General features: G+C 35.9%; 1 protein-coding gene across 2 annotated transcripts in view; it reads right to left on the reverse strand.

Annotated features, from left to right (window-relative positions):
• The window catches only part of LOC144453681 (uncharacterized), a 60,729-nt gene that overhangs the window by 15,008 nt on the left and 31,385 nt on the right, over positions 1-14,336 (reverse strand). For both annotated transcript variants that reach the window (XM_078145012.1, XM_078145013.1), the window contains exons 3-7: positions 10,444-10,616; positions 6,833-6,951; positions 3,771-3,860; positions 2,887-3,058; positions 1,849-1,967 (exon numbers count right to left, since the gene is read on the reverse strand). In XM_078145012.1, coding sequence (XP_078001138.1) covers positions 1,849-1,967; positions 2,887-3,058; positions 3,771-3,860; positions 6,833-6,951; positions 10,444-10,616 — 673 coding nt within the window. The remainder of the gene's footprint in view (positions 1-1,848; positions 1,968-2,886; positions 3,059-3,770; positions 3,861-6,832; positions 6,952-10,443; positions 10,617-14,336) is intronic.

Consider the following 14,336-nt stretch of genomic DNA (forward strand, 5'->3'; position numbering starts at 1 on the left):
ATCGTCTCTAATACAGAGAACAGATGGACAATACATTTAACAATTTCAAAGTAGCAAAAATTGGCAGGAAAATTTGAAAATCAGACCACAGCCATCAATAATTAGAATGCGTATCATGCAACTAAAAAAACTCAAGCTGGACAATTTCAATCACTTGACATGTATATTTAGAGACTTCATTTGCATATAACAATACTGGTAAGTTGTGCTTAATTTGCATAGTACATATAATTTGATATGTCACTTCATGTAAAGTAAAGTAGATCATATATCATATATTTCTGGGTTTTAATATTTCAGAATATTTTCAATATACGTGCCTTCACCTTGTATGAATAACGAATGCACACACAAACACACACACACACACACACACACACACACACACACACACACACACACACACACACACACACACACACACACGCCAATCAAGATTCATATAGGGTTGGTATATGCACATAGCACGTGCATGCCCACACATCGACACACGACACACGTATACCCCATAGTAGACCCTGCATGATTCATGTAGGATACACACACACACATAAGCATTCACACATACACACACACACACACACACACACACACACACACACACACACACACACACACACACACACACACACACACACACACACAAGCATGCACAAGCACATCACCTACACACCCTACACTATTCATGTACAGCCTATACACACACATGATTGTAAATGACTCATTTGTAAATTGTTAGCTGTGAAAATACAGTATCTAAAGTTTGCGGTTTCCTGTGGTTTCCTGCTTTCCGTCATATTCCCTGTAACTTCATCCAAACATGAAAACACTCACAAGCTATTAGTTGCATACCAAGGGTATCCAAGTCATCTCAAGTTGGGTTCACACAAAGTTGAATTCAGTTTCCCTACTTCATTAAGTAATCATTTACGGAATAACTGCAACTTTCCTCCTTGACATCTTACTACACTTATGAGGCAAATCTTACATGATTTCTAGTCAAACAAAAGCCAGTCAACGGCGCTCTCCCTGGGGTCTCTGTAGCCTGTCTAACTAAATTAACATACTATGCTCACATTTACAGCTTGTCATATCTGGAATGCTACTAACATCTCAAGTTTTAATGAACTGTAATTACAGGCACTATATATCACTGTCTGTCATTTACCTATCAGTATATAAATATGTATTACCTCTTTATTAGATTGTGTAATTATGCATTAAAATCAATTCCTGCTGACTCGTCATTTCGGTGTTTCAAAATCTCTCTTGATGGCATATTTCATGAAAGTTCAGTTGAGTAGATGTCAATTTTTTTTTTGATATGATGATATGGCCATAATTTTGAGGGCATCCACGTACAACTATTTTCTATTTCTGCCTTATCTCAACCTTGTTATGTCACCTATTACGACCTGCACATGGTGCCACTCGTCAGAAAAATGCATACTTCAGTGAGCACAGTGCGAACCTAAGATGTTCCATACACGGTGACGACAGACATATATACACATACATTTATGGTGAATAAGTCCAATGAAAAGGTACACTTCAGTGAACGCAGTAAGAACCTAAGACATTCCATACACAAACGAAAGACAGACATATAGTATAGTCATACATTCATGGTGGACGAGTCAGCACTGAGAAAATCAATGAAACTATACACTCCAGTGAACACAGGATGGCCCTAAGACGTTCCATACACAGCAAACACACACACATACATATATACATACATACGTACATACACTCATGGTTTACAGCCATCACAAAGGTAGAGATCTGTAAGTGATCCCAAAACTATATAAAGCCTTCTGGCTGGGAAGTGGTAATTTCCTTCCTTACCCTGTATCCAATGACTTTGCCTTTACCACCACTTCCCTTCTTCGGAGTAACCGATCTCATCCTCATGAAGAAAGACCTCTCTTGTATGTAGTCAATGACTGAATTACCCTTGCTCCCATCTGTAAAACAGACCATAATCACATCACTCAATTATTGCTAATAAGTTGTGTGCTGTATGAAACCACTAAATGAGCATAGAAATACATGACAACATACATAATCAAGTGTTCCAGTGACCCAATGACCCACTTTGTTATACAGGGTTCACTGCAGCAATAAAAAATTGTTATCACCATAAATCAAAATATTTTCCATATTTTACAAAACAGGATTAGCTACTGTAACATTTCTTTGTTGTGGCTATACATGATAAATATTATGAAAATTCATATTTTTACTAGTCTAGTTCCTATAGAATATCGTTACCATTTATACTTGGTTTAGTTTATAGAAACTATACGTTGGCATCCAGACTACATTTTTACATATTACTAAGTATTCTGTGCTTCAATATGGGTTTGCTTAGATGTACAATTGTGATAACGAATTTGCTGAAATGTAGAAATACATCATTGTAAGCCTTTGTGTTTTGTTGTTATTAGCAGGGTGGTACACTTCACTATATGAATAACCTGTATAAACTGTAAGCTGTGACCCACTGAATAATACAGTTGGTGAAATGTAAACTTGTGGTTAATGAATCATTGATATGAAGTACCACCTGTACTATACTATACCGGTACACTACTGGTACTATCATTTCGGTTGTCACTTACTTTTTACATGACATCATCAGATTTTATGTGTGTTGAATTTTATTTCAAAAAGACATTCACAAGCTACACATGTATATACACATGTATGAGTACACACATAGATACAGATACAGATACATCCAATCATGCATGCACACACACACACACACACACACACACACACATATACATACACAGAGAGACAAACAAACACATTTACACACTTATTTAGAAAACTGAAAATACTGCGACAAACTTTAAATTCATACAAACGGTATCTGACCTGTATTATCAAAGAAATGAACTTCCATGGATAGTGGGCAATCAGCTGAGTTGTTTACACCATAACCCCTGTAGGACTGCTGTCCTGGTCTTTTCACTATGAACTGTTTGGCTAATTCTTTCTGATCATCCGGATGAATAAATTCTACAATGTTATTTCCTATCATGTCATGCTGAAATAGAAAACAAAAAGTTATCACAGTGCAATTATGTTATAGTTATAAAACAGGTAAATATACTTATATTTGTGTGTGTGTGTGTGTGTGTGTGTGTGTGTGTGTGTGTGTATGTATGTGTGTGTGTATGTATGTGTGTATGTATGTATGTATGTGTGTATGTATGTATGTATGTATGTATGTATGTATGTAGGTATGTATGTACGTACGTATGTACGTATGTACGTACGTACGTATGTATGTATGTATGTATGTGTGTGTGTATGTGTGTATGTATGTATGTATGTATGTACGTACGTACGTACGTACGTACGTACGTATGTATGTATATATGTACATACGTACATCCCACATGCACGTCCACCCATCTGTACATGCATACGTATGTACATATGTACGAATGCCATACGTACATACATATGTACGTACGTACATACGTACGTACATACGTACGTACGTACGTACGTACGTACGTACGTACGTACAAACATACGTCAAGAAAGACAAATTTGATGTCCACAGTGTATTATGTTTTGTTTTGTTTGATTATTTTCATAATTTACAAAAAGATCATCTGATGGTAATTAACAGTACCAGTTATATTTTAAGAATACTAATGAATTCCCAGAAGTGATTTCTTGACGGGTTGCATTAGTTTTAATGATGTCCAGTGACTGACATATTTATTGACTGTTGTTATTTGTATTACCTGGGGTATACCTAGATGTTTGACCACATTGTCAGCAACATACAACACGCGGCCCTTGCGGGATACAAACATCACAAATCCATTCAGCGCCTGAAAAAATAATATAAGATAACATTGTGTCAAAACATCTTGCAATTTTCTCTTGCATTCAAGCAGGAAGCACAAACGATTCTGACCAGAAGTAGATTTTTGTTTTCTCTACATAATTCACCTTGAACATTATAAATAATATGACACAATCTACACACGAGAGTAGCGGACACAGCTATTTGTACGAGTGCTTGCTCAGCAGTCATACTTTTCATTAGAGTAGCGAGTAAAAGTGCAAACATCAGTGCAAATACCCCTGAGTACCCACACTTGCACTCATGCAGCAAAGGGTTTTGTTATTATCAGATATGTTCATTTGAAACATTACTTTTCTGTAAAAATTCCTACTTTGCGACCACTCTATTTTGCCTTATATGGAATGAGTGTATGCTCATTTGCATATCATTTGCATATGGCAGGTAAAATCTATCTGAGTTCCGCTGTCATTTTACAAGGGTTCCCCAACAAAATTATGGTACAATGTATGGGAAACTATGTCACACTCTAAATGGTTTCACATATTGTTTATTTGTTTGTTTACTTTTTGACGATACAACGACAAAGTCAATCTCTAAACTTGGAAACTGATTTTACGGTAAAAAAAAAAACAAGAGAAGACACAAAACAGGTATAGAGAATAGAATGAATGAAATAAATCACTGACAAAAATTTACTAAAATGACGAATAGCCTAATATCAATAAATGATTATTCTGACTACAAATTAGTGAAGAAGTAGTCACATGGGTTTACGAACACTGAAACATTTAACACACAAGTGTCCTATAAATCTTAAAGCATTTTGAATAATGGAAATTTATAATTAGTAACTTATAAATCATAGTATAAAAACATGACTCAGGATGGGGAAAGGAGAGGGCGAGTTTGTTACTAATGGCACAACATTGATGAGAGTGTATGTATGACTATAACGTTGCTACTGATGGCATAGCATTAGAGAGTGACAGACTGACTGACTGGACAGCACAACACTTGAATATGACAAGAAAGTTTGCAACTTATGGTACAGCATTAGAAAGCGACCGACCAGAAAGTTTGTGATCGACTAACAACACAATATTAAAGTATAACCGGAAAGTTTGCTACCGGACGGAGAGCGAAAGTTTGCTACCCGGACGGAAGGACGGAGTATGACAGGGTTGTTGAGATTGAAGGTATTGAGGCTATTTAAACAAACAAATACTTAAAATACATGGTATGACAGACTTGTTTGAGTTCAATGATAGGGCTTCACATTGTGGCCTTGTCAGGGTACACTGTGTCAAGGTTGAAGTAGCTCTGGTAGGAGAACAGTGCATGACACAAAAGACGGAGCTATGTCACATGTTAACACTGACTACTGGGTAAACATATGGTGTATGTAATTGTAAAGTGGTGATCATAACATCATGCTATGTATGTGCCATACTTCCTCAGCTACTAATGGACCGTCCCCATTTACACATACATACATGCTATTAACTAACACCCTTCTATTAACGCGGTTCATATTACAATTTAATATCATATTTTGTTATCCTGCTTGTTCTCTTAATCAGATTATGAATCACCGCTGGAAATGTGAAGTTCCCTTTATAGACATTTTATGATTTCATTGACATGCCCTTTTTAGTGTTGAAAACTTTTCTTGTACTTTTCAAACAGTTGCAACATGAGAGTTGATCTCAATTTATTTTGATCATTGACACTTTATAAATGAAGAAATAAGGTTCAATGTTTCTATATTTCAAACTATAAGAACGATCATGAAATAACATTAGATGTTATCAGAGAGACATATTAAAGCTGAGTTAATTTATGCACTATTTAAGGGTAACTTTCGTTGCATGTATTACAAAAGTACTTGCTGTATTCGCCTTACTAATGAAGCATATTTGTTTTGCTCAATAGTATTTGTGTACAATCAAATACTTCCTGGTAGAGAGAGACGACTTTTAAATTTCATCATCACTTGCTATTGCCAGCTAGAACTCAAACCTGACATAACACAATGGATTGCACAATTCAACGCCATCATGATGTACAGTAGTATGCATATTCATGTAAAAACATAGTGTTCTCCCCACTATAGAGACATCATGATACTATTAAACACCATCCTTAACACCTAGGCTGTCATGCTTGGCAGGTTTCTGCCATGTTTCAAAAGTGTTCTACCATCCTTGTGCGCTTTTAATAAACTTTGAATGAATATGAAATATTATAATTATACTACTTTCACACTAAGAGAAATGTCTGATTCCTGTGTCCATGTGTTAAATAGAAATAGTGTCAGATAATGTTTCAATGCCGAAGACATGCGCAAATATTATATGCTGATCATTATGCAAATCATTATGTAAAATAGCATACTACTGATATGCAAAATAGTATGCAAATTACCCTTGCAATTTTATCCAGCAGGAGAACACTGAATTTATGACATGTTTGTTAAAATGACAAGGAAGCCTAACTATACTATAATTGTATAGTTGACTGGAGGCGTCGTTGTTGTTTCCACTCAGCTTGGTTATGTAAGCGGAAATGATGGCGGATCTCTTAGTCTAACTACACGTATGACAAGTGTTGATTATTACTATTACAATCACTCGTACACTAACAAGTCACTTTAATCATGCCAGAGTTTTTCATTTCATTTTTTTTTATTCATTTGTGGTCATTTTCTCAAAATATTCTGCAGTATGTCACACAAACAAACTGTCATAATATGACATGGTAACATATTATAATTTATTTCTCTGACAGCAAGACTCAGCACTGTCTACATCTCATAGATGACCAGTTTCATAGACCCCCCCCCCCCCCCCCCCCCCCCCCCAAGTTTCCTGCATTGCTTTTCTAGGAGTAATCATGAGTGGTTCAAATTCTTTCCATGACCATATCAAGTGTAACTTTTCAAGATCAAATATAACAAATAATGACATTGACAAATAGAGATGGTATTGTGCAAACCTCCAACATGAGAGCTCCTTCATCAACTTGACTTTCGGAGCTTGTACTTGGACTCTCTTCTCCACTAGTGATGGCTTTTTGCTGTTTTTCTTTCAGTTCATCTAACAATGCATCTCCCTCTGTGTAGTCAATCAGAACAAAAACAAAATTAAGTTTTCAGATATAGGAAGTACTATAGTATTATTTTTGTCCATGAAAATCAAGTTATTACAAACATTTCAAGCTATGGCTTATCACCAACAGTTTTCAGATGCATACTTCACATAGATAGCATGCAGAATCAGCGTTTTTGCTAAGGTCGAGAACCTCGGTAACAGACGAGGAAAATCTGGTAAATTTGCAAAGTTTTCCATATCATGCACCATAATTTTGGTGGGAAAACCCAGGTAAAACACCTGGGGATCTACGGTAGATTTTTTACTGCTTACCGCCCTCAACAAAAATACTGACCAATGTCTCTCTTTCTAGGACAAAATCCCTCTCTAAGTTGGAGATATAGAAAAGAACATTTTCTATACAACTCTATGCTACAATACAAGCACTTTATATTCCTACATCACATATTTTATTTTAAATTTGCATTATATGAAAAAAAGAAAAGAAAAATATACACGGAACAAGACAATGGACAAATGCTGATTCCTTGATATATTATATTATTAAAGCCTTACTGATGCTGAGAACTGGTACGCTATGTTGCATATATTTTGCATCTCATATTCAAATTTGAATTTTGTCCAACATAGTAGAAACCTTAAACTCAAGATTGTACTACGTTGAACAAGACAGAAACATTATGATATATTTCACCAAAACGATAACAGTTAATTTGTGTATTGTGTTGAAACATCCAACCAAGGAAATCTGTAATGGTCCTCACTGTGACATTTCTATTCTCTATAAGTTTCCTGGTTTTAAGCTATTTTGATCTCCGTTTATCTAAATACAAGTTAATAGTCTTGTTTGTTACTAATTTTGTGATACTGTTATCCAGTAGGTAAGAACTGGCATTCAATTATTCCCAGATGGATCTCACTTTGATTTGTTTTCCTTCAGGTAGGCATTATTTCCAGTAAAGTGGCCATGTTGGTAAAAGTCACATGGATATTTAAGTCAAATACCAATCTTAAAGTAATTAGTATCTTGAGAATTATCCTAGCGATGACTGCAGGTTCAAAACATACATGTACATGGCATGGAATACGGACGACCACGAATCACGACATACACAGACACACATAACACCCTTTTGGCATCAGCCATGCCCCCTAGTGATGACTGCAGGTTCAAAACATACATGTACATGGCATGGAATATGGACAACCACGAATCACGACATACACAGATACACATAACACCCTTTTGGCATCAGCCATGCCCCCACGTGAAATGTTGCGTCATATGGAAATCAGAATGAATTCGGTTCTCCTGTCCCCACTAACAACGGTTCAGAACCAACATGAATCAAAGCAAAAGTCAATTGACTCAAATCCACGGCTGTCAGTTTCTCAAGGGGGACAGAAACTACCAGTTTAATTGAAATAATTCAGTTTGATTTAGTTTCGAATCAATTCAAGTAGGGGAAAGGACTAATAATGTACATGGCCAATTTAAGAATGGTACATGCAGTATGCACTATTTTTGTTCGGTAGCTTTCTTTTCTTTTGCTTTACATATTCAACCCAGAGGCTTGCCTTGTTCACAATATCACAGGCTGTTGATGTGAGGCTTTTATTAATAATACTGTCAACCGTAGTCATACCCACAAGTCTCTGGGCTATTGCCTCTTGGGATCGCAGCAAAGTGCAGCGACCACATACATGTCTGCACTTATTGAACTAAAAAAGGCAATTTTCAAACACAAATTTATGATAACCAGTTTTGATGTATGAAAAAACAGTAATGGCCGCTTTGTGTATTATTTTACATTCTGTTCTTGGAAGTACACATACTATTTCTTCACACCCTCTACGGATGGAAAGAGGCCTCATCATCCATCACATCCATCAACTCGTACAACACAATATCCCACATATTATCACTGACCATGGTTTTCAATACACAGTGCTTGAACTGTGTCAAGTACGACTGAGTGTACTCACACAGTGAACAGACACAAACCATTCATTCAGTGCTTCCTAGATAATACAACTTGAGGAAGTATCACTCACTTGGCAAAACAAGTAGTCATGTGTAGCACGACACTTGTCTTCTGTTGTTTTTTTTGTTAAATGCCATATTGTTAAAACTTTAGCTACCATGACTGTGTTTTTTTATAATGTCAAAATGTGCCTTACAGCACTCACTTTCTCTCTTTTACTGTTTGCTATATACAATAAGAACTAAAAGTGATTGATTGCAGATAGACTGATTCTGTTTTGCTGATACAGTACGCTTAGTGTTACACTATTTTTTTACAGTCAAATTAACGATTAAATCTACAGAATACCATACTGTTTCTGATGGGTCAAATCTTGATACAATCTCGATACAAAGGAGAACTGAACTAATGACTGATTCAATGCTTTGCCTCAAACAATTCACGTCACCCTCTACTTGTTCAATATGTGAATCACTTTCACTCTTGAGGACAAGACACCTGATGGGTAAACAATTACACCCTATCATTTGTACCCACGCTAGAAGCTATCAACAGTCCACAATTCTATCAGTTTCACTTAAGCAGCTTTAAACACAGACACTTTGTATCTGCTATGCAATTGTATAGGTAGATACAACCTTTAATACTGCACTGAGGTGACGACTTGTACACCCACTACTTGTCATGTAATCTTCGTCTCTCTTCCTCAAGACTTGTTTACAAAGATGGGGTAATATACCATTCAATGCAAAGAAGGTCAGAGTGTCTCATATTTTTGAGTGGTGTTATTGTCGTATTTCTTTTCCACGTCAACAAACTGCAGTATGATATTTTCGATAACATGGGGAACTACATTTTGTGCTATCTACCTATCCAACATACTGACTATTGCCAGCATAAAGTAGGTGATGACGTTTCCGGATTTCATCAACCCAGGTACAAATAATGTGATTTTCACTTACACTCTAAATTCAAGGCTAATAAATACTTTCTCTGTTTCCCTACACAATAAACACTGTATTTCAAACTGTTGGTAGCATCAATTTTTCTCTCTCGTTTTTCATACACTGTATTTTAACATATTGCCATGGTAATAGCCTTTCCATAGCACATTGACTTTTAAATCATAATACAAGGATCGACCACTTGAGAGGAATACACAGGAAGAATCCATTTTCAAAGAAACGTATCAAAACATTTCGGTATAAACTTTTTTTGGTGACATTTTTGTTGTATATCAAAAAAAGGAAATCACAGTATTCTACTTACTGAAGTGTGTTTACCATCACTTGCAACTGACTGAACTCAAACCTGGTACAAAGATATGATGTATTTTACCGTATGCATTAAAAATGTCAGAGAAAATCGCAACTGTTCTAACAATGTCTGACGACAACTGTAAAGTCACAGAAGGCATACATCGACATTAACATTCTACTAGTAGAGCTTATCGAGGTTTTAGTACCAGTAGTTTTCACTTAAAACTCCTCTAAGACTCTACCACTCTTACCTTTCTGAGTAAACTTTTTCATTCGTAAATAACTAGTAGTTAATCTAATGATGGAGCCTTTATCAAGTTTGGACGTGATCTCTTCTGGAAATGGCAGCAATTTTGCCAAGGCAGCGATCTCCACACCTTCCTTGTCTCGCCTCATCTTTGCTGCATGCCTTGATTTCTCAGCCCTGTCCAAAAAAATAAAATGTCAAACAGAAAATTTTGTAAATCATACAGGTATAGGTCAAAGGTCAGATGTCAGAGTTCGAAATATGTTACAAAGATAGACATTTGGAACAAAAGTTAATGAATAGAAAGCTTGCTGTATGTTACCATGGTAGCTAATACTTTGAAAGCATGACTACCGTGTTACTCAAGAACAAGGTTCATAAATTTCTAAAATCGTTTTTGAATGCCATGAGTTTCCATGATATTTTTTCAGATCATTACCCAAAAGAAAGTTAACTTGTTGATCAATGGGAACATTTTCATATGTCATGAATGATGATCGTATATATTAAATTTGCAGGAATTTCCACAAATGAACCAACTTTTTCAAGAACTTCAAAGGAATGATTTGAAATCCAGGGACTAACCAGGATCTCAGTCCATGAATACATTAGCCCTATGCATTCTTTCATAGAGTTGGGGGGTAAGGGGTGGGGTGAGTGATTTTTTTTGTCTTATGACAGAAGACCCAATCCGTAAATTTCACTACAATCCATCATGAAGACATTGTTTTTTTTTAGGTTTAAGGTACACAGACAACACTGAAACACATCAGTTGGTCAGCCACAAGTGGACGTCAACCTGGCAAAGTTGAACTCCTTTGTCATTCATCTAGACATCCCCTACTAGGATCCATTCATCACTTTCACCATCTAAGACTGACTTGTATGCTTTAGACACGTCACCTTACTTCCAGGTTACCTGTACGTTGTTACATGGCATATCGCTACTACATGTATGCAAGATTTTGTTGGTTTTCCAACAAGCTGTAATCTTACGTTCAGAATTACCTACTGTTAGTCTCCTATTGAGCCAATCTGTCACTCCCTTCATTTACATTAACCCATAACACCCACATACCCTATCACCAACGGAGAAAACTGTGCACCTAATATTTCATGCATTACTCCTTGCAAACGACATTGGAACACCATAGAAATCCAAAAATTTTACAATTTATAAATTTTTCTTTTTTCTTCACTTATTTTAATCTTGGAGAAAAAATTATCCTGCAGGGAGCTTTAATTTTCACTCCATATTGACTGAACGTGTTTATTGGTACAACTATAACTTGATACACAATACCATATTTCCATAAAACTGTCAATTTTGGTCCATTTCTCCTCAAACAATATTGTAAAATTTACATATTGATATAATTTCAATATGCGTACAATTGTAACTAAATACTCGATACTACATTTTCATATTGCGTCACGTTCCTCCCAAACAAAATTGCAAAATTTACAGATTATATAAATATCCATGCTTTGGCATCAAAATGGGAAAATTACTAGAGGTGACGTCAACGGGAGCGTCAAAGTTAGATGATTACTAGAGATGACGTCCACAAGATGGAGTATCGTATTGCAATGCCTACAGGTTAACACGCTGTTTATGACAATCAATCCATCATAATACACTCACTACACCACCACCACAGAGGGCATAGGTCAGATATGACTCTGATCATCTATATACCCAATCACACCATGATGCAATCTTTAGATACAAACAAAATTATGGACATAAAATACTCAGTTTAGCACTATGTTGATAAGAGTTTCTGACTTGCATAGACACATCAAGACACTATATTTCATGATTTTTTTTTTTTTTTTTTTAGTTCCAAACTAGGTCATAAAAACATCCACTCTAAATTCTCACATTTCGATTTCCCTTTAAAAGTCGTGACTTAATTGCCAGTCTTGGGATCACACTAGGAGTTGATGCATGGAAAATGACTTACGTGCTCTCAATTTTGTTTCATTTTTGTTTTAAAGCGTACAAGTAGTGGATAAAAACCACAAAAGACAACGTTACAGAAAAAGTGAACTTTTCACATGGCTAGAGAAAAAAGCCACACTGGATGAAAATATGACACTATTATTTTTTAAATTTGAATTAAACATCCACTGACTTTTCAGACAAATGTAGTGATATGCTATCAAACAACCTATCATCTACTGTTGTGCCCTCACTAGGACAGCATAAGCAACCTCATTATGCAAAATACATGACCTTGCAATATGCAAATCAGTAGAGATCACATATCTAGTGATTCAAGCATTATGCAAATGAGCCGTCTGAGAGAGAAAAAAAAATACTTATCATGGCAATGGTGGTAATTACTAATTAGGAAAACAAATCAGACTTTAAACAAGGAATATTTGATAACGTGTTAAAACATCCAATCATTCTATTGTAAAAAAAATTTGGAGGGCAGAATTTGATCAAACCAAACACAATAGCACTAATGTGTGCACAAAATGGCTGCAGTATTAGTAGTAACATATGGAAAATGTTACAAAATTGTTTCTGCGCAAAATATTTTCAAACCAATAAACTGCTTTATGCAATAACTTGTATATCAGTCATGGCAAATAAGAGATAAGAAACGTGCAAACAGAACAGCATCCCTAAATAAGCCGGTCACCTTGAAAGTATTCATGAGCAATCTCTGTCTGACATGGCAGTCCTGTTACGTAACATCCACCAACCAGACACATGTTGGGGATTACTTATCAGCAATGACAAATGAAACACTCACAACGGCTTACAGCTTCACCTTCCATAAATTAAATTTTTCTCTCAGTATATCCTGTACCTTTCACATCACACATTTTATTTTATTTTTTTTAAATACCTGCATTTTTTTTTTGTAAACATAACAACCAGCATTGTCCATACAATAGGTAAAAACTATTCATCACCACAAATATAATTAAAACATGAAAGGTAGTCATATACTGTTCTTGTATTCACAAACTGGACACCATTACCAAATGATTTGGATACTTCATTTTCATTTTTGTAGGCGTTTGAAAAAATTCTAGGCTGAAATATTTGCAGCTGTATGAAAGGGTTGTTCACTGTCTGCATGATTGATACGTGAGTTGGGGCAGCATTATCACTACACAGCCTATTGTTGAAGAGTATAATCAGGCCGATCCAATTGTTACCCATTCTACTTGCAAGGTCACATTTTGTTAGCCAATATTAGCTTGCTATGCATCTTTGATGTCAATGTTAATCAGTTGTCCACTCCTCCCTTGGCCGCTCACTTTTTCACCCACGCCCAATTTGCATAATTGTTGCTTTGTTTCCACCACTGACCTTGCATGACTCTAGGAAGTCATTACAACATATCACACTTTCTGTTCTTTTTTTCATAATTAGTAATCAGGGGTGACAGCACTTTAACACCTTCTTGTAAGATGGTACTCTTTACAATTACTATATATAGTCTATATTGAGACAGTTCTCACATTGTCATAGTAAGTACATGCTGAGCACCACACAATAAACAGTCTCTTTTATTTTACAAGGATGTAATCAAGCAGCTGAACTATCAAAAAGATAGTCTGGCTTACAGATGGCGTATTAAAGTTGGCACTTGAAACTCTACACTTGGTCTACAATGTACTGTACTTGTGGAAATCTATGCCATTTTCAACCAGACCCCCCCCCCCCCCCCCGACCCCCCTCTATTTTAGTACCAGGACTCCTGAAAAAATAGCTAAAAATATACTTCTTCACATACATGTACAAGAATATAAGTCCTTGGTAGAAAACAATGCTATATTAAAATCCCACCTCACACGTACATTGTACACCTTTACACTTTGCTTCAGGGTACTAGCTACTACCAAATATGGTTTATAATTGTCTCTATGTTA

Source organism: Glandiceps talaboti, chromosome 2 (assembly GCF_964340395.1).
Source record: "Glandiceps talaboti chromosome 2, keGlaTala1.1, whole genome shotgun sequence".
Lineage (NCBI taxonomy): Eukaryota > Metazoa > Hemichordata > Enteropneusta > Spengelidae > Glandiceps > Glandiceps talaboti.